The sequence below is a fragment of the Pithys albifrons genome, chromosome 3 (assembly GCF_047495875.1).
Source record: "Pithys albifrons albifrons isolate INPA30051 chromosome 3, PitAlb_v1, whole genome shotgun sequence".
Taxonomy (NCBI): Eukaryota; Metazoa; Chordata; class Aves; order Passeriformes; family Thamnophilidae; genus Pithys; species Pithys albifrons.
In genome coordinates, this window is record NC_092460.1 from 27,781,989 (window position 1) to 27,804,056 (window position 22,068).

General features: G+C 41.8%; 1 protein-coding gene across 3 annotated transcripts in view; it reads left to right on the forward strand.

Annotated features, from left to right (window-relative positions):
* The window catches only part of TMEM178B (transmembrane protein 178B), a 231,101-nt gene that overhangs the window by 58,136 nt on the left and 150,897 nt on the right, over positions 1-22,068 (forward strand). For all 3 annotated transcript variants that reach the window (XR_011697389.1, XM_071551151.1, XM_071551152.1), the window contains exon 2: positions 2,859-2,972. Coding sequence is in view for 2 of the 3 variants with exons in the window: in XM_071551151.1 (XP_071407252.1) it covers positions 2,859-2,972 (114 nt within the window). In the remaining variant the exon portion in view is untranslated. The remainder of the gene's footprint in view (positions 1-2,858; positions 2,973-22,068) is intronic.

The following is a 22,068-nucleotide window of genomic DNA, read 5'->3' on the forward strand; positions in this document are numbered from 1 at the left end:
TCTGAAGGTAATGTTTTCATAGCATTTTTCTGAGGAGACTTTCCAGGAGAGCAGTAGTTCTGATCCTTGCTGTACTCACTGTTTCTGCTCTTCCAGGGGCTTCCAGGAACTGGATGTGTTTCGTCCTTGAACCTTGTTCTCTTCCCTGTCGTCAAGTAGGGAAATGTCAGAATTAGGACATTTTCACTGCACGTAAACTCATCCTTCTCCTAATTTTTGTTGGCAGGTCCAGGCAACTGAAAGCCTTTTTCTAAGTTTCAAAAGCTAATTCTCACCTCTAGTTAGATACATGCTGATGTGTTTGCTTTGACTTAGCATAGTCACTCTCCTACACTTGTGAGAGTGGGTTTAAATAAATGGTTCATGTTTAAATGCAAGCAATCACAGCCACTGTCATTTTGGACCATGAAAAGCTTGAGTCTCCCACTAAGGTATTGCCTGCTTTTGCTGGCGTTTTTGTCAGGTGGACACCATTGCTCCCTGGTGAAGCTGGCAGGGCTTAGTGCCCTTCCTTCTACACCCTTGGTGAACTGTAACACTGAGTGCTGTACCATGCCCTGTTTGCCCACCATGGTTGATAGCACTCCTGAAGGTCTTTTTGTATGTACTTAACTCTCATTAATAGCATAGGGAGGTAAGCATAAGCCCAAAATTAAAGATATGGTCAAGTGATGACCTGAATTCAGACCATAATCTCTTTCTGCTTTAGGCTTTGGTGATAAAAGGTATTGAACAGCCCAGTGCATTACTACTAACAGTATTTGCAGAATTAAAAGTCTGATGGACCTTGCTCAACATTAGCCTCTTTGGTTTCAGAGGAGTTGTTTCTTCTGATTACTTTTAGGAATTACAGAAAATGGAACAGTATTTTTACTTCCTTCCTTCTATAGGCTTTTTGAATCTTGGCTCTGTGTCCCTTTCTGCTGTTCTATATAAATCTCTTCTCTGGGCAGATATCTGATAACTTACAGATTATTTTCTGACAAATGAGCATTTTGTGTTCTTGCTGATGCTTCTGATCCAGGAAAGCAACTGAACAAGAGGATACGAAAACCTATAAGAAGGGTAGGTTGTGATTTGGAGATTTTTTTTTTTAAAGCTCTCTGCACACGAGCTATCTTTTTTTAAAAATACTATTCTTAGTTTGAAACTTTAATTCTGGGCGTACATTTGGTGCCCAGATGGTGCAGACTCACAACAGAAGCCCATCACGCTGTCAGGGCAGGCGGATACATATGTAAATATTTTGCCTTTTCCCCCTATAATATTTGGCTTTGTCTAATCTAATTGCTGTCAAAGGGAGAATGTGAAGAATGCTTAAGAGGAGCAAACAATGAGGACCTTGAATGTTTATATTGCACTAACTTTGGAAGATGCTGGTAGACTGTGATGTAACTAATAATTTGTTTCATGGGTTTTCTTATTCATGCTGTGAATTCAGGGTCTATGATCTAAGTTTATGCCAAGTACTATCTTACAACCCGAAGTAGGAACCTGAATTTCTAGTGGTGTAAAAGCATATTTTGCCCCATATAACTGTGAATATAAGGCTAATGGGTCTGCCTTTTCAGTTCAGGCTGACAGTAAGTGTACTCTACCTGCCTCTTTGTGTATAGGACTCTTTATTATTTATATAATTCATTGCTTCATTTAATTTATTCTATTGAGTGCTTGTCTTAATGTATTTTTAATACATAAAAGCATTTCCAGCATAGCTGCTTCTCTGACCAGTGGTAGCTGGCAACCAACAGAGTGGCCAATCACAGTAGGGATGCCTATTTAGCTGTCAAAGGCCTGATCCAAAATACCATAATATTAATGGAAAAAAGGCTTTCATGAGCTTTGACTGCTTCATGAGAAGGTCTGATAAAGCCAGTGTTAACTGAGAATGCTGGCAAAAGGAATGTAGGAAACCTAATGGCTTTCATCTACGCAAGAACAGTTACACTATCCCAGGTTTCTGATCAGATGTGAAATTTGGCTAGGCTATAAATCATGGAAAACATCAGACTACACCAGTCTCATTCCTCTAAGGACACTAACTATGCAGAGAGATGCCAGAGGTATGATTATTGTACAGGAACGAAAATGACTGTAAAAGGAAAATTTAATAATGTAACCAGAAGACAACAGAAGCAGCATGTGATGCTTTTTCCCATGGAACATAGATGATATCCTAACTACAGGGGAAAAAACTGCCCATTTCAGTCATTCATGTTGCCATCTGAGGCTCATTGTTCAGGGATGCCAGTAAATTCTGTTTCTGAACCTTCTATGAAAGTGTCTGAGTACCTTCAAGAGACACACTGTCGTGTATTCTTCTCCTGTGGGATGGAAAGGAGTCAGGAAACTTGTTCACAGTCCATATGTATTATTTTTTCTGTTGTCTTTTATTACTTAAGGGAAGATCAAATATGTTTGCTCTGTGTATCTTGTGGAGTAGGGACACTGAGACCCATGACTGCACTATAAGCTAAGGTGTGAATTTAGTTTCTACACATGAACTGTCACTGCTGCTCACTTATGTTTCAGAGAAAAGGCATGAAAGAAGGGGTAATTTTCCCAATAGATATCTGATGGTGAAAGTAGACACTCTGGCAGCTACTGTAGGGCCAATCTGGGAGGTTCCAGCAATATGGAGATCATCACATCCAAACTTATTATACAGGCAGTTAGCTTACCCTACAGAGGAACCTCTCATGGGCCACAGATAGTGCTGGTTGTCACAGTGGGCTGATGGTAGCCACTGCTTTGCTCCTAAGCTTTGTTTTTGGTTCTGCAACCCATCTGGTCTATGATGGGAGGACATGTTGCATTCACTTAACAGCACTTTCTCTTCTGCATTTTGCCTTTCCTAGGAGCAATTGAGCGGTGCTCGTACATCAAGTACCACTACTCCTCAGCGACCATTCCCAAGAACCTTACCTACAACATCACCAAGACAATCCGCCAGGATGAGTGGCATGCCTTGCGTAAGTGTTGTGGCTTTCTTCCCCATCCTCCTCACATGCAGGCTAGGGGAGGTGCTCACTGATAAATGAGAACAGAGGCTCTGACTGACAGCCCACTCAGAGGCCTCATCTCACATACTGTTTGTCTTTGTAGCAGACAAATCGATTTGTTCTTAGGACCTACATCTCTGTTTCTGCTGCTGACTAGAAATTCTGCTGAGGCATGAGAAAGTGACAGCGGGGGAAAAGGCATTTGTATGCAGGGATTAATATTGAGTTAAATACAAAAATGAATAACAAAATCAATGCCCTATTTTTTAATTCAGTAGAATGCTCTGTACGTGAGTGAATTCTTATGCAGTTGATGCTGCTGCCGAGTTTTCTGCTTCCAGGAGAATTCATTGCTGGCTTTTATTGTAGAATATGTCCTGCTGCCAGCAGCTCCTGGATGTGTGGCAACACTCTCTTTTGAAGACCTAGAAAGAGAATTGCTGCACCCTTTAAGGCATAGGGAAGTAGCTTAGTCCTCAGTGATAATTCTAGCTAGTGGTCACCAACTTGTAACATTTGCTGAAGCAACAAGATCTGACAGGGATGGAATTGCCTTGGGATGTATTGGCTGACCTTAAATCTTGTCTCTCTTTCTTTTTGGAGATGGAAAAGGATTTTCACTGATGGAAATACAAAAGGTAGGATTTCACAAGGAAGGAGGCCACTGGAACTTGCTCTTGTTACTACATAGTCATGGGGACTGATGAATGTCCTGAGCAGCTTGATTTTGGTGGAAGCAGTTAACAACTCCTTGAAGGTGGCAGGGGTCAAGGAAAAGCTTACTCTGATAGAAAACCTTGGAAGTTGGTAGTGAGCTGCTACTGTCCAGACTGTGTCGGTCAGTTTGAGAACTGCCTAGACCTCTGGTGTTCCCAGGGCTTTCAGTCTGTTTCACTCCTGTCTTATGTGGCTGTTGCTTTGGAAGGGTCCTTTTAAGCTCTGTGGAGAAGATGCAATGTTAAAATTAATTTCCTGCATTGGTGAGGTCAGGAATGGTTTGAGATTGATTGGTGTTTGTAGGCCTGCCTGGTCAAATCTGGTAAAGAATGAAGAACACTCTTGAAGGTCTTGCTATATGTCTATATGTTATTTTTTAAAAATATCTGAGGATAAATAGATATATTGATTGTGACGTGACAAAGAAAAGGAATTAACTAAACTCATGCCTCTCAGAAGGTTGTAGGATACTGGTCTTGCAAAATACTATGCTGTGCTCATTTGTCCCTGAAATCAGAAGATCAGGCAGTTTGATTCCCTTCAGGTTTTCTGCTACCACCTGTCTTCTCTGCTGGTGTTAGTTTTATGTTAACATTGCTCATCTGTGAACAAAAAAGAAGTTCAACACTCTCCCACCCCTGACATCTTCTGTTAGGGTTCGTAGGGCTGTAGGAAGGGGCTCTCATTTATGCTTTATTTCTCTTTGTGCATGTGGTTTTTTGCCACTGTTGGGAGGAACAGTGACTTTTCTGCAACCATCCACTGGGAATCTCACTGTCTAATGCAAGAATTATTACCTAAAATTAATCATTATCTCAGCAATGGCTCAAGAAAGGTTTGTATACCTGCTCATGTAAGACACTTGATGTTTGCATCCCTTGGTGGGATCAGCAAGTTCCTGAGCCTGGTGTGTTAGCAGTTGATGCAAGTGTTCAGCGGGGCATTTTTCAGTCTCCAAAGTGGCAGTCTAGACACTGTGCTCACACATTTACATATCTGATTTGGTCTGAGGCACTCTCAGGGTGAGGCTGCTCATCCCCTCCCCAGAGAAGGTACAGGGAGCATGTGGGTGTTTCTGCATATTTCAGACCCAAATTTTCTTGCCAATTCATGATTCAGGTAGGTGTAGGTAGATGTAGATAGAGCTGAAGTTAAATTTACTTATCTAAAAACAGGGAAGAAGAGAAACACTTGACTGAAGCTCTCTCTTTTCCAGGGCAGTTATGTGCAAATGAAGAGTGCTTGATATATGGAGGTAGACCCTGGAGGTTCTGGTGGTCACTGTATTTAAGAATGAATCTGTATGGCTGTTTTCTGTGCAGGAACAGCAACTTGTTTGAAAAAGCAATGGCAATGCCAGTATTTTCAAATTGTGATTTGTTTGAGGGGAATGTTCTCTATTTGAAGTGCAGTAGACAAAGTTGGGGTAAACGTCTAAGTCCCTTCAGGAAGTCCCTGAGATTTTAGTCCCTGCCTTAGCAGCTGATCCTGGATTAGTTTCATCCTGGTCACAGCTACTTCATTTCACCACTGCTTATACTGATAAATCCAAGTCAACCTGGCTATTATTTTGCTCTGAACAAATTTCTGTTCAGTTTTTCTTTCAGTAAGTGCTGTGACAAACAGCAAAAGGAGCAGGGCCCAGGCCTGGCAATCTTCCTTCTCTTACTGTGGATTATTTTCCAGATCTCTGGGATGAGACAGGAAAAATGGTATTTCCATGAAGTACTGGGGCAAAATGACATCCTGGAGAAATTCAGAGGAACTGGAAAAGTGAAACCAGAATGTCTGGTCACCCTGCTAAAATAAAATGCCTTTTCCAGACTGAAGCCACTGTTGTCCTTTGCCATATTTGTATTTCAGTAGTGGTTATTTTCCTTGCCTAGTGTATGGGCAGCAATCTGTGGTGCCTGGGAAGAAAATCCAGCCATGCACCACAGACTCCTTTTTTCAGACTGGCAGGCAGAGCTGATGCTCCAGCAGTTTCTCTTGAATTGCAAGAGCGGGTGAGGGACAACTAATTTGAGGCTGAGGACCCCGTGGCACCAGTCAGCACAGAAAGCAGATTCTCCTCTAGCTGTGCTGTCAGCTATGCTAGAAGAACCCAGGAGAGCAGCTGGTCCTAAAGGAATGGTTGGAGCTGCCTTTCCCATTTTTGATTTTATCTTTTTTCATTCTGTTTGACATTTTCAAGATGGAACCTTTGCTCCAAATTGATTGCCTATGGCAGCATGAGCCAGGGAAATAGGACTTGTCTTCTCTGCAATCACTTCCTTTCAACTATCTGTGGTTAAACAGGGATGGAGGGAAGAATGATTGTAGTATTGCCAGCTCTTGCCTGTCAGGAGATAAATGTTCATCTAATTAGACAAAGCAAGTATCTATATGAGCTGGGAGGGGAAGAGAGAAGGAAGGAAAATCTGTGTCTGACAACTCTGAGTGTGAAAAACTGTCTCTGTTCTGAAGATGCCACTGTTACATGACTGAGTTGCTGTTAGGCATTTACCCTGTCACATCCTGCCCCTAGCCTTGTACACAAAACTTGATCCATAGTTCTGTCCTCTGAAAAACTAGAGCAGTGTCATTGATGCTCTTAGAAAGGGAGGTATGTTATTGTAGTAAAATTCCAAGAAAATACAAGCAGTTCTGTATTTATTCACACATTGTTCTGTGTGTTTTATGCTGTTCTTGTAGGTTCACTTTCATTATACTACAGACACGTGTGCACAAAACACAAGGAAGTGCTCATGGCAGGGATTTGAGCTGTAGAATATGGAACAGGCTTTGGGAAGGGTCACAGGTGTTTTCAGGTGATGGAATAAACACTTCAGCTGGATGCTTGTACTTTAAGAAAGTTGACTATAAAAAGGTTAAAATGCTTTTTGCTTGTCCCAAAATCTTCAGCAAACCATTATCTGGTATATTTTGGCAAAACATGTGAAAGGCTGTGTTTGCTTTGAAAATGGTGGTACCACCAAGGCAATGAGGGAATGTGCTGTATTCAGTTTGGCATCATCCAGGAGCCAAAGGTGCTGTTCCCTAAAGTCACTGTCCAGTATAAGGCAGTCAAAGACTGGGGAGTATTTCGTCTACTGGCTTACTCTTTGGAGCACAACAGACACCTATTGGGTTTAGGCTGGGTTTTTTACCATCAGAAGGATTGTAGTAAGGCAATTTCTGTTTAATTTCTCTTTGGTTTTGTGTGGGTGTATTTGAGGTTTTTGCTTGTTTGTTTTTTAAAATAGACTACAGACAACCCAAGCTCTATATTCATCTTATGCTGCAGTGTTTAAGAAAACTGTTATGTGTGAAAGGGTTACCACAGCACAGAAGATGAGTGCAGAGAGGAATTATGCTTATGCCAACTGTCTGCACTTCATTGTCTTGCTGGGAGAATTAGGATTAGAAAATTATTTTGAGGAAGCCAAATAGTGCAGAAGAGGAAGGAATATGCGGATAAGAGGAGAGATTGTCTTCATACTTTCTTAGAGCCAGTCTAGCATGATGAGTCTTGCTTGCTTTGCCTTTAGCTTTTGTTTAGACCTTATGCTTCTTTGCTCATTCTTACCTTTGAACATACTTGTATTTGCCATGGGTTGTCTTTGTGTCCTTGAACTATTTCAACAAGAATAACTGTGTAGGTACTACAGGATTGTGGATTAGCCTGCAATGAGCTCAGACCTGCCTGGAGCCTCACAGGGCTGATGCTCATGGGTCTCTCTGCAGTGTTCCTCTCTGGTCTTGGCAAGGGTAAAAGGAGGCTTTTCCATGGCCACCTTCTCTCCAAAGTGGATGAAGAAATTATTGTGTCTTTAAAGTGCTACAAACAAGCACTGAAAACAAGTTGCTGATGTGATTTCTTGAAGAGTAAGATTTCTTTTTCTCTCGGAGAAGTGGAACCACTCCCTCTTCCCTTTTTCTTGCCTTGGTAGCTGAAAATGGGACAATTGCTGCATGGCACTCAGAGCCTTTTGGCAGACCTCCCAGTGGCTTGCATGAAAGTTTCCACATCAGAAGAGAGATGAAAAATTCTTCTTTCTCTCCAAAAGCTTTTGCTTTGCTGACTCACAGAGCCTATCATGCAAGGTAGATAGTTGGGTCTTTAAGTCTGTTATTTTTCCTTCCTGCCTATATGTCATGACTCTAATTCTGTACTTCGGATTAAACATTGGCCATGAAAGAGAGAGTTTGTCTGTCTGCTCTTGTCAAGCTTGCCATTGCCATCTAGGCCTGTCTTCCAGAGCAGCTGTGTTTTGTGCCCAGGAATGTGAAGAGTGCTGCATCTGGGCACAAAGTGGCTGGAATCACTATGGAAACTGATGTTTTCCTGCACAGCTTAGAAACTGTGTCACCAGGCTGCCTTAGAGAGAACCAGTTCATAAACAGGTAGCTGACGCTTCTTAACAAGTATTTAGAATTTCCTGGGCTTTCTGAAAATGCTGCTTGCCTGGCACTGTGGGATCTCCTTTGCCTGTCACCTGCCTCTGCATTTCTACTGCTGGACCACAGAATATGGGATCTGAATTTAGAGCTTCAGCACAGGGAGTTGCGTTATCAGAGCAGTCATAATGCCTTGTATTAATTGGAATGATAATGTTAACCAACTGTTGAAAAACTGCAACAGTCCTTTGTTTGTGGTGGTCTGAATGCCATTTGCATGAAAATTGAATTCTAGAGTCACAAGTAATAGGCTGGCACATTCTGAGAGGAGCAAGTATTGGAGGAAATGAAGGATTTCTACAGGATGCAGTGAGTGGTAATATTTTAATTTCATACAGCATCTATGCTGAAAGCTGAGTGTTTTTTATCAGCCTTAATGCTCCAAACTTTGCAGGAAATTAAGGCTTCCTCATTTAAGCCTACAAAGCACTCAAATACCTCCTTACCACCAGTAAAACTACTGGTGAGATAGATGGAAAAATATCCAACCACAGTAGTGGAGATTGTTGGTAACAATTAACACTCTGGAAAAGTCATGTCTATCCCTGCTAATTTCTATAGCCTCCCCAAGTCTTCTCATTCCATGGAACAAGATGTTGAGACTTTGAACAGAAGTTCAGTTGATAGCTTGTCAATGCATTAGTAACACCAGCAGGCTCATGGGCTTGGCCCTGTCTGCTTTTATAAGCAACAATAAATATTTCATTGTGGTATCTGTATTAAGTGCTGACCCCAGAGAATTCTTAGTTTTCCTTTTTTTTTTCCCCTGGATACTACTGAAAGCTGTGTTTGAAATAAATAGGCAGCATCCCACTTTTCTCGCTCCTTTCCTCCACTCTCTCCGGTACTCTCTTGGGTCTCCTTCCATTCCTGTCTTCCTCCTGTAAGGAAATGCTGTTCCATTTTTAATTACTTACCCTGCCCCCCAGATGGATGTACACCCTGAAGTATGGCACCGTCCTGCTGGTCAGTGCCATTTGGCTGATAACATGATGTCATCCCTTAATGCATTAGTTATTAAAGCAGATGGGGCAGCCCTCCTGGGGGGTCAGTCAGGTGGCAGGTGCTCACATGCCTGGAGGTCCAGTGTTGTTGGATCTTCACTGTATTCATTGTTCCCATTGCTAATGACCAGGTGGTACTGACCTTCTCATTTCCCTCTCTCTCTCTACTGTAGGGTTTTCTCCATATTCTGCTCTTTCAAGCAAAGATATAATTTAACTTTTTTTTTTGCGTCAAAGCCTAAGACCTATTTTGAAATCTGTAAGGGATTTTATTGCATTCTGCTGGGCTTCATTTTAGGATCTGCTAATATGGCTGTGACCTTAATACGTACACTGATGAATAACTTTCCCAACTGCATGGTACTTTTTGTTTTGCTTCTTAGAGACGGAAGAGCAGGGCAGGAGTAAAGGAGAGGGTCAGTAGACCCTCCAGTCCTGTCCCTATAGGGATGCCCGAATAGAAAACATGGAGAAGATGTAGTAAGGGAAGAAATGAGGACAAGTAAAGGGTTAGAACTCCGTGTTGGGGAGCTGGGAGAGTTTAAGATGAGGGATTAGTGAGCATTGAAACTGTGATAATGGTTGGAGTGGAGGACTGGAACAATTTCAGAGGGAAGGTGCAAAAATGGCCTAGCTCTGTGTTGGAGTGGGGAACAAACAGGGAAGGATCCCCTCCAAAGCCCTATTGAAAGTGCAACAGTCAGAAGTCTTAATGTGCATCTGCTGTTAAGGCAACTGTGAAACACTGGCAGAGGGGAGGTCTTATCCTGATACCTCAGCCAGCAGGTTCTTCCTTCAGCTCACATAACAGGGGCCTGAGAGGTGAATCAGAAGTCTGATTCTGCTGACAAACCACTTACCAGTCTTCTGAATCAGAAGGAATCCCCACAGTAGAATTTCTGGTTTTGCAGTTTGTTGTTTGTTTTAAAGTTCTTCAAATCAGATGAGCATTTTTAAAGTTGCAAACACAAGCATGTAAAGTTAGGAGATGACACAGTTTAGGCTGCATACTTGGTCTTAATTTATCTCCTCTGAGCATGCTCATTATCAAGTCCTTAATAACTATAATCACATATTTCTGCCTTGTTCCATACATTTGGGATATTCTGTTTCCATTCAACGATGTATTCAACATTTGGTTTCTTTTTCATTGCTTAATGTGTGATTGCTGGCCTTTTTAATTGCAGGTTACACAACTCCTGGTCCTATGATAGAGTTAACCACTTCATGAACTTTGTTGTATTTCTATTTATTGTGCTGAAGCATGGCATATAAAAATAAATTTATTAATATCTAATAACATCTCATGATGGGCTATAATATCTCTTCTAGGTCTGACAATCAAAGATAACTGGTTTGGTTTTTTTGGGTGTCTGGTTGGAGATAAAGACAACTTGGGTTTTACAGCATTTAGCATTAAATAGCCCTTTGTATTTCCAGAGCACATCTTCCATTGACTTTCAGAGAGACTGTAAATGCTCCACACTCTGTAATCAAACTGAAAGTGGCCACCCAACTCACACTGAGCCTGAGCGAATGAGGGAAATGCAGGTAGGGACCACCTCTAAAGAGGTTTCTTACTCATCATCAAGGACTTTCAGGGTAGGTGTGAAGTGCTTGTGTGAGAAGGAGAAGGAGAGGGTGTTGTCAGCTGACTGATCTCTGCTCTTACTGCTCTCACCTTTCACACTGAACCTTTCAAAGGGTCCCATTCTTGTGGTTTTGGCACGCTTGACTCAGCAGGCTTAATATTGGTAGGCTTTGGTATTGTTCGGTTTTGTTTTGTTTTTTTGTTATATTTGTAAGTGCAGGCACTTGGATTCACCTTGGCTTAGGTGATGTTTCCTGTTGTTTCCCACTGTTATACAGGAAAAAAAAGACATTTTTATTTTCAGCTTGAAAAGAGTCTTAGGGTATTTACAGAGCTGTTCTGAGTGCAGCAGAATCAAAAGCACCCTCCAGTCTTACTAGTGATTCTTTGCAAAGGGAGTATTAGAGACTCTTTGCCTGTCGCAGCGTGGAGATGTTGACAGGTAAAACATACCATTGCTAATCATTTCCAGTCATTCAGCCAGTCAAAATATAGCTTTATTAATATGCATACAAAGCTCTCTGTTTCCCTTCTCTCCCTCTGGAAAGACACAGAGGGGGAGATATGGGTGTTTTTTCTGTCTCTTGGCTAATCAGGAATGATGCCTTCTGCATTCTTAGGGTGAGAACGGAGGAAAGAACAAACAGGATGATCTAATGGGTCTCATCCATCTGACTTCTATAATTTTTGATTTATATACCAGTTTAATGCATGGTGTGTGATGGTTTGTCCTCGTTGGTTTCTACCCTAGTCTGATGTCCCACCCCACAATGTGAGATGAAATCCAGGTGGTTAAATATTTCAAGGTCATTACATGCCACATGACCCACACAGTAATGAGAGGTTGTGCTTCCTTACTTCAGGGCAAGAGAAAGACAGAAGTGGGACATTTTGGAATTGAACTTAATGTGTTTTGTTTACAAAGTCATGTACCATCCACAAGGAAACAGCATAGCTTAGATAGATGCCAATAAACTTGGAATCAAACAATGTGACTCTGACCCAACAGAAGCTTCAGGTGGAAACATGTGGGTGATTTTTATATGTTGATAGCTACTAGGCAGTGGTTGCCATTTTCATTGCTGTTTTGCAGTGATGCTCTTTGTACGTTGAATTACAGAATAAACCCGACCCTCATGTCCAACCAGAACATCCTCCTACTTGCTGCTTTGAAAAGGTCTAAAATATGCCAGTAATAATGTGTGAAAACCATAATGCAGCTTTACATCCTCAGATTCTTGGTGTTAACTGGGCCATGATGTTTTTGGCCCTGTTGTCAGAACTGAATGTAGTTCTGGATGAAGACTGGATGAAGTTGAAGGATTTGTCTTAGGGCCTATCCCAAGGCTCCTTAATTGGCTGGGTGAATCACAGTTTAGCTGTTCAATTATTCCCTTCCCACCTCCAGGAACTGATTGTGCAGTTGGTGAGGGAATAAGAAATCAGGAATATAAATCAACTGCAGGTATTTCCTATGGGCATTCAGAGTTCAGTCTCAAAAATCTCATCTGGCTGCTCTGGATGTAGGTTATATTTAATGGAGCTTGAGCTTGCATGTCCCTCTGCATCACTGGAATTATGACAGCTAATTGGAGTCTCTCTGCTGCCAGTGTGTGCAATTGATCGATATCTCTTTCATAAATACAAGCTCTCCCATCTCTGCCTCCATCAACTTTGTCTTTCGTGGCTTGCCCTTTTGTAACCTTGTGTATTTTGGGGGTTTTTGCCCCAAACTTGATTCTCACCTAGATATTCTGAGACAAAAAATCAATGGAAGAATATCAGTTGCTCACCTAAAAGGGGCTTCTGTGCCATACACAACTAAGGCTATAAATAATTCACTGAGGTCCCTGTCTTTTCTTTCTTCCCATAAGATTGAGTTTATTAAAATTTTATGGGAGAGGACATGGAGGTGGCTAAATTACTGGTTTAATCTGGTACAATCTTTAGCAATGCATTAGCTCAGTACTAGCTGCTCTTTACTCGTCATCATAGGCACACACTAAATCAGTCTTCCTTGTAGAGTCCATTTTGCAGCATGTTATAATCATGTATTTGAGCATGATGTAATGCCATTCCTTATAACTTTCTCTCATGCCTGATTGTGTTGCCATGGGAAGAAAAGTGTTAAACTGCCAAGGCAAGGCTTAATCTTTTTCCCTAAGGAGGAAGTCACTAATGGAATGAATCCACATAGACAAAGATCCTAATCAGAAGGGAGCAATAGGTTAGGGTCTCAGAGTTTGGTTTTGCCTATATTTGTCCCAAAATAATAGTTCTACTGAAAAATAAAATATTGACATAAAAATAGCATAAAATCAGTATCTGGATGCTAAATATTCAATTGATTTCCGAAGAAAAGGGCTCCTTGAGATTTGGAGGTTTTTGGTATTTCAGTGAAAATAAACAGATTCTACAGTTAAACTTTTCCGTTACTGCTGCTGAGGGTGTGTGGGGCAGCTTCCGTCCTAGCATTTGAAACACTTGGGCAATGGTTCTCACTCAGTATCCTTCCGACTTAAACAGGAAGGAAGAATATGACCCAGGCACATCCATTTCACACAAAGAGTTACAGAGAAATTAATTGACCTGCTAAATGTCATGCAGAGAGTGAGTGGGAGAGCCAGAAACAGAACTCAGGTCTTTGGACTCCCACAGCTTTAAAGTGCCAGACAATGCTGTCTCTTGTAGTGCCAGGGATTATGCAGCATATCTCATAGAAAAGACTTGCAAAATCAAGAGTAATATTTTTTCTGAACATCTTAAAAAAAAAAATCAATTGAGAACCTACTGGCTGAAACCCATTGCATATATTGGTGTTGATTTTCTCCTAGAAATAATAGCAAAAACAGCCTTCAAAGGCTGCCGGTGGATTAAAGTATAACAAAATGGGGATTCCTCAGCACCTGCTGAAAACCAGGTCCTTGGAGATAACTAAGGGTGAGGAACTAGAATCAGTAATTTTCAAAAATTGTCTGTGTTAAAATATGTGCAGATGCTGAGTATTTTCTGCCATATATGTATTGGACTCTAAACCAGCATCCCTGCTGGTTGTCAGAACAACTGATACAACACAAGCGACCCGTTGGTACTCACTTTTACCTGCAAATAATCTTAACTGTCATTTTATTTGAAAAGTAAGCAAATCACTACATTTTGAGAAATAATAATTGTCAGTCCTGTTACAGAACCATAAATTAATCGGGAAGAAATGTGCACTGAATGGAAAACTGTAGGCACATAATTTCAAAATGGGCAGAACTTGTTGTGTATGGTGGATCCTTCCTGGCCAGTAGATTGGCCACAGCCAGCTCTGCACCTCATCCCAAAATGGCATGGGTCAGGAAATGATTAATTGACAGGTATAGTCCTGCACCATGATCACTAGCTGTGAACCATCCACTGCCAGGCTGTATTAGTCACTTATGATTTGTTCCACATAAACTTAGGCTGAACTGGTCTTCAGCTTGTTTCAAGAATGTCTTAATCTCTCATGGAACTCAGTGTACCAGGACATATGTGTTGATTATTTCTGCTGTACTTCCTTGCCCTTTAGGGCTTTGCAGTGAAAGCAGGATTTTTATTTGGTAAAGAAGCCTTGACTCTGACACTTAACCCATCACTGGAGCATCAGCCCTTTGTATTGACATCACTTCCAGTGATGACCACATTTTTCATGTGGAAGGACTTAAGAATTAAAGGCTTTTTTAACAAGTACTGGGCAGAGAAATGCAAACAAGCCACTTGATACATCAATTGGATGAACTTTTCAGAGTAGTCCTCCCAGTTTTCCAGGAGGAATCAATGGTTCTCTGAAAAGCTGAATTGACAGCTCTGCTAGCTGAAGCTTTTTGACAAGATGAAGTGTTGCACAGGCAGGTGCACTTTGCAAATCTGTGTGATGCATGGATGGATTACATCACTTGATGTATCTCTTTGGCTGTTAGCTCATAGGATTCTCTGGTTAACGAGTCTGGCATTGGTTTTCAATGGGAAGCCATCCTCTCTGCAAACAAGAGAGCTGAGTTACAGATGTAAATGATTTCTATTTTATGGCAGTCAGATGACAACAAGTTAAATTTAAGGATATCCTTATTTTTTCTTTTTATTTTTTTCCTCTTCATCACAACTGAGGGAGCCTCAGTATTTTACTAGCCAGAGAAGAGAGGCCATTTGCCACCAGTTAATTGATTCATGATGAGCGTTTTGCTGTCCTTTTCTCACAAAGCAGAGAAGTTGGTTTGTTGCTGTACCAAAGAAATTCTTAGAATAGATATGGTAGATACTGTTGTAAGGGGCTAAGACCTGTTAAGTTCCGGGAGGTCCCTAAACCTGACAGTGCAGTCTCCAGAAGGAGATGCATTAGCTGAAAGGGTTCCACCTGACTGGGGGACCATGGAGAGCTAATTCCAAGGCAGTGGTAGCCTATAAGAATTGCAAACTTGTCTATGAATTTGGCAAAAGGAGCTTTAGTCAAGTACAGGATATAGGGTTGATGCTGATGTGGCCCCAGGTTACCTGCAGGGGGCTCTGACCCACACAACACTCTCATCTTGGTGAGACTGAGGGGAACTAGTTTGGGACAGAAAGCCATCTGCTTTGACAGCTGCCTTCATTTTGATGTTGACAGAAAGGGAAGAACATCTGGTGGTGGCTGTTTAGTGGTATGATTGGCAGTTGGAGGAACACTGCTGGTTTCCAAGTCTCCTATTCCTATGCTGTAGGCATAAGTAGAGAAAACACTCCCAAGTGTAGGAGCAGGAGTCTTATAGTCTTGGGGAATGGTGAGTGCAGAAAGGAACTCTTTGTATGCCTGGAAGGCTATGTGGGTTTTTTTTTGTTTTATTTTTCCTTCTGAGATTTGAGAATGCAATTGAATGAGCTTTTAGTGGTGCCTTTAAGAATATGAATACAAAAGCCAAGGTGATGTGTGTAAACACCTGGGGAGAAACTAAAAGAGAAAACAGCATAATGGAAAAGCTACTGGGAGAAATAAAAATGCAACGCTAGGTGCTCTTCTGGGCATAGAGAGAACTTCTCTCCTCTGTTTATTATTCATTGATGTGGATGCGTTAGATTCATGTGAAAATCAAACAAATTCCTGACATTGCTGGCAGTGCTGAGACAATAACCAGAAGCTGCTGCCTCTGTCACTTTCCTTTTGCAACCCAGTCTGATGGTGAATGAGGTTGGCATGTTTGCCATCACTCACTCATTACTTTTTGAAATTTACTTCTGAGTGTCAAGCTCTTGGCACAGCTCTGATAAGCAACAGAAAGGTTGAGCCTTTCCACAGATTGATAGAGATCAGTCTGTTGATTTTGACCAAATGACAAAACCAAACCAGCTATTAAAGGTACATTTATCCCTTTCCTTGACACCTTCTAGCCAATAGCTAGCAGTCATCTCCCAAAACCAAAGTACTAAGGGATATACAGGAGAACTCTTGCCTGCACATTATTTATGTTGACCCCATCAGAGGGCTGATGTTAGCACAGACCTGAGAATTACATCACAGATAGATGTGCCTTGAGATGTGTGTGGAAAGTCCTGGCCAAACTGTTTGCTTAGGGCTGGGTTGGCTTTTTGTTATCGACCAGTAGTCCATGCCACTGGCTGCAGTGCTGCACAGCTTTGGGCATATGCCTGTCCTAGACCACAGCATCCAGGGCAGAGCTGCAGGTGATGTGAAGATGGGGCTATACTTGGAGTTATTCAACATCTGTCAAGTGCATTGGTACCAGATCCCAAGCAGCTGTCTAGTAATGCAGCACATCTGGTGCTCGGACTTACCCAGAAGTCTAGGAGTGGGATGATTAGTTCACTTGGGTGTCATTAGATCATTCAGTCAACCATGTGGCACGCAGCAAAGCAGTGCACTGAACACCAGCAAGACTTTTGGGTATAGATTGAGTGCAACATGCGTAGGCGCTGGACTTTGTTTCCTGACCGAGTGCCGTGCACTGGAAGTCTTGCTCACTGTTGCATTCAAGTATCTAAACAGGTCTTGGTGCAGTAGTTATAAAAGCTCTGTCAGTACACAATATTGTCAAGAAAATAGTTGTTCTGGTAGTTTCAAAAACTTTGCTGTAGACACTGTTGTATATACCCATCTCCTATACCCACCTGTACGTGAACGTCTGGGATGGATATACAACAGGTGACACAGGGTAGTAAGTAGTTTCAGTGAAATATTACTGCTGGTAAATATCAATAGCTGATACTTGAATATTTTTTTAATGAAAGAATGGAAAACAGATTTTTCAGTTGTCTTGAATTCAATGTGTTGTTTTATTTCTCTTGCTACAGTGCTGGCATCATCAGTAAAGTAAGTGAGACACATTTGGATGTTACTGCTCTGGTGGGCCTCTGGTGTGAATGAACAGAGAGAAGGAACAGAACATTGACTTCTCCAATAAGATGGGTTTTCTCTTTGTTTGGGGGTATGTGCATGGGGGAGGGCTGAAGCAACGAATTCCTTGTGAAAGCAAGAGACTTGACAGCACCAGCTAAAACCAGGTGTACTACAGGCAGGTCCTGGGCACTTCTCCCAGTTACAGCCATGCCAGTGTGCTTAATCACCATGCACAAACTGTTGCTCTGGCAAGAGCTGATCCCTTGTTGGTGTGGTGCTCTCTCCTGACTCCAAGCAGCTTTGCTGTTGTGTCTCCAGCCTTCCCCTGCTGTATTGCCCTGCTTTTCCCCAAGTGTAGCACTATCCCAGCTGCAGCTGTGCAGTTCTGCTCCCAGGGCTGCACTCAGGTCACAGCGTGTCTTGCTTCAGTGTCACGTTTTCCTGGAGTTCAGATCTTGTAAGCCAGGATCCATAAAGAGGGTATGAGTTCAACTCATGGCCCCAATCTTTAGGCCCTTGGCTTTATCTAGCTACTGGTTTGGGGACAGAGAGCATCTGTGTGATGCATTTGTATATTTCTCATCATAGACCTATGATGCAAGTGTGTTGTAATTGGGCCTGGCAGATGTGGCCACAGGAACCTGTTGCACCAGCAGATTTTGTTGAAGAACAAGAGATTTTTTTGAAGAAGCTTATTCAATTCTAAAGAGGGAAAAATGGAGTTAGCATAGTCAGTGATTTTGACTCTGTGAGCTGAAGGGGATATGACCTGCCCAAGGAGTGGGCTGAAGGTGCAGCTGGAGGGATGCAGGGGGGTCATGGGCCTTCCTCCAACCCCTGGGAGGGCAAGGTGGAGGTTTGAGGGCTGGCTGTATCCCTGTGCTCCCCTTTTCCCTGATGGTGCCCCTGTGGGGGGCCATTCTGGGGGTTTTACTGAACAGAAAGCCTTTGCCAGAGAGATGTACTACTGTTGCTGAGTGGAGAACAAAAGAGCTCCAGAAAGAGAAGTCTAAAAGCCTATGGGGCAATGTCTCATGGAAACCAGAGGAGGTGGATATTTTTCACTGTAGCATAAAGTGAGACAAAAATTCAAGCACCTCAGGCAAACAATAACAAGCCCTGAGCTGGCAGAGCTGCCCCCTTGCGAATCCTTATCCATCATGGCTGTCCTGCTCTGCTAAATCTGCTCTGAGGCTGCTCAGAAACGATTACCTCTCCCCCCTCTTCAGGGAAATGGCAAGGGGTGGACTGTGGAAAAGGTGCCAGCAAGCACAGAAGGGAAGAAAAAATAGAGAAAATTTCATGTTGAATGTATTCATCACCATCTATTTTAGGGTCAGTTGTTGCCTTTTTTAAAATGTTAAATAAGTGCTATTTTTAGATTTCCAAATCCATACATGGAAATTATTCTCAAGTGTTCCAGCTTTTATCCCGCATTAAAAAACCCAGTCTCATCTTGATGGCCCATTTAGTGCATTAATTTTGTGTGATTTCTTTTATCCTTTCTTCTTCTTGCTAAAAAAAAATTTATCCTTTCTTTCTCACCTACTTTGTCTAAAATTACTGGAAATGCAGCAAGAGAGCTATTTAACATTTTCACTTGTTGCTTTACTGTTCTGCTGGAGTTAGGGGGGAAGTGCTGGTGGGTTAAGAGGAGGCTTAGCCAGCAGCCCACCCACTTCCTTGTGATTTTTCTTCAAAGAAGAGTCTGACAGAGGAGTTGTTCTGTTGCAGATTTGCTGAGTTCAAAGCAAGTGCCCTACAGATACAACTCTGTGATTAATTGTCAGCACTGGCACATAAAGCTTATACTGTGCCACTGCTACTAATGTTAATGAGAGTCAGGCAGCTTACTCACAGTGCACTGCTTTAAAGAGTAATAATTTACCCAGAAAAGTCCTGAGGCAAGGGAAGTGATAGTCATTTATTAATTCTTTTGTAAGTCCTTTTGTCTATGGCACTGGCATTGCTTGCCTTCTATTTCTAAGGCATCACATTTTGGTGAGCCCTGGGCCTTCAAGCGGGAACAAAGCGGGGTGTTTTTTTTAATGTGTCCTTGAATTCTTTGATGCCAAGAGCTGGTGCATATACTGGAATTCCTGGCTGTATTTACAAAGAGGAGATGAAAGCCTCACAAGCATGTTTTATACCCTGTGTCACACATGCAAAATTATTGGAGAACCTGACCTTTAGGCAGCCATTGAAAAGCACATGGAGAAAGCTGCTGTTAGCTTTGATAAAAAGCAGTTCTGTCTGGAATATAGTTGTGACATCAGTGAGATAGTTACTTACAGTAGTATGTGCTATTTCAGAGGGAAATGAATTGGGGGGCATGATTTTGAGGTGTCTGACATAAAGTACACTTGAAAGGTCCTGATGGTCAGTGGGAAGCACTTGGCATTCCTCAGTAGACTGAGTCAGAGTGTCAGCATCTGGATGTGGTTATGTGTAGCATTACCTCCTAGGATAGGCAGTCACCTAAAAAAGGTGTCTCTTAGGCAAATTTGGCTGTATTTGTAATTTCTGTGTTGGTTACATCTGAGCTTTCTAGTGAGGATGCTGTTTTCTGACTGGAGGAAAGAATTTTGGCTGGGAACCAACTCATGGGGAATAAGTTGTGTGCAAAATTACACCACAGTGCTGGAGATATATTGGATATTTTTGCTATGTGTGGAAAGTTTCCTCCACACATACAGTGGATTCTGGCATTCCAAAAGCAAGAGAACTATAATTCTGAAATAAATTACCATATTGTGTTGATTTCTAAAAATGGTTGGACTACTTGGGATCCCAAATGACCCTGGAAGCTACAAGTGAATCTTGAAAATCCCACGTGTTGTTTCCAGGACAGATGAGCAGCACAAAACGTGATGGATGCAAAATGTCTTGGCAGTCCTGGTGGAACTGGCTTTGGGAGGCATGTGGCAAATGGCAGAATAAGTCCAGAGACCTCCTGAGTACTAAGTCTTGAGATGAGTAATCATAATTATATCTGCATTTATATTTCACATTGCAAAACTTGAATCTTCAGGAATGCTATTCAAAATCATCTTGCAGCATGAGCCTGACTATCAATCTGAGGGAGTGGATCATTCATTAGTCATAATTCTCTTTCCCTCCCACCTTCCAATAAATATTTTGAATTGTGTTTCTTCACTTTTCCTGCTTTTTGCCCCCATCATTCCCAAATGTATACATTTTGTATTCTTTCTCACTTTAAATTATCTAGTATCCATATGCATATCCCTGTTGTCCCTGCATGTAACTATGGGATGATTTCCCACCTGATTTCTCTTTGCCTGATGATTTTTTTCTTTGGTAGTGGTGAGGTTTTTGCCAGGTACCTCTACATAAGAGAATTTTAAGCTATTTGAACAATAGTATCTCAGATTGTGGGTCCATTTCCCTGCTATGAAGACAGGATGAGGGACTTGGAGTTACTCAGCCTGAAGAAGAGAAGGCTTTGGGGAGACCGTGTTGCAGCATTTCAGTACTTGATGGGGGCTTACAAAAATGGTGACAAACTTTTTAGCAGATCCTGTTGTGACAGAATAAGGGGTAATGGTCTTAAATGAAAAGAAGGTGCATTTAGATGAGATATAAGGAAGGAGTTTTTTACAGTGAGGATGGTAAAACACTGGCATATGTTGCCCAGAGAGGTGGTGGATGCCCCATCCTGGAAACATTTAAGCCTGGGTTGGATGGGGCTCTGAGCAACCTGGCGTAGTTGAAGAAGTCCCTGCTCATTGCAGGGGAGTTGGATTAGATGGCCCTTAAGCATAGTTTTGGCATTTCAGCCCAAACTGTTCTATGATTCTAAGAATTTACAGTACTGTGCTGGTCTGTATAGGGACTGATAGAGAGACTGGGAGCAACACTTGGAGGCAGCAGCTCCTGCTGGAGCATGAGACTGCTACTCCAGGTAGCAGCCTGCCTGGCATCAACTCCTAGCCAGTGTGGGAGGACTAGCAGTCTATGATATTTCCTATTGGGCCATGCAATATCCTTTTGTCTCCTTTCCCCATCTGCAGTCCTGAAACAGCCTCTTTCAGGCCAGCATATTGACTAGCACAGGCCTGTTTCAAACTAAGTTAGTAACACAAAACTCCAGCTTAGCTACAAATGGAACATGATTATACTGCAGGCAAGGTCTTGTTTACTCAGGCAGTGTAGGCTTTACTGTCTTGTTGAGTTCACATGGACGTTTTATGTGCCCTAGCAAAATGTTTGACAGTGTTACCATCAAGTCACACAATCATTGTACTTAAATATTATTCTTGAGTTTCATTTTTGTGAGAGCACGTTAGAGAAATCTGGGATAGTCCAGAATTTTTAGAAAAGGATGACTGCCTATTTTCAGAACTCCTTGTAGACCAAACAGAGGAAAAACAGCTTGTCTTTCAGGAGAAGATTGAGGACTGTAATTACAGAAAATAGCATATACTTGCAATGAGTTGAATTTTCAAATTCGTGTGTATAAAAGAAAATCATACTCATCTGTTGTCTTTTCTCTAAACTGTGGCATGAACTAGCACTCAGAGTTCGGGTTTTTTCCATTATTGACTTCTAATCCATAGCAATTAAAGAAAAAACAAATTCCTCTATAACTCTTTAATAGGATTTAGAAGTTACCATGCAAAAGTCCCAGCAGCCAGACTCTAAAGTCCTTCCCTTAAAAAGTCATTGTGAATCATTCCTCTAAGAGTCAATATGGTTATTAAATTCTCATACTGCTTTCTACTACCCTGTTCCTGTGCTTTCATTGGCTTCATCATCCCACTGTCATTCAGGTATTGGGTATTCATCCATCAGATAAGGGTATTTTTTGACTGAACAAGTTTCCCTAAGGGACACAATTAGCAATTTGCTCCTAGAAGTAGTAATAGGGCAGTTCTAGTGCACTGTTTACATGATGTGGATGAAACATGTCTGTACACCTCATCTTTGCTCTGTTTCCCT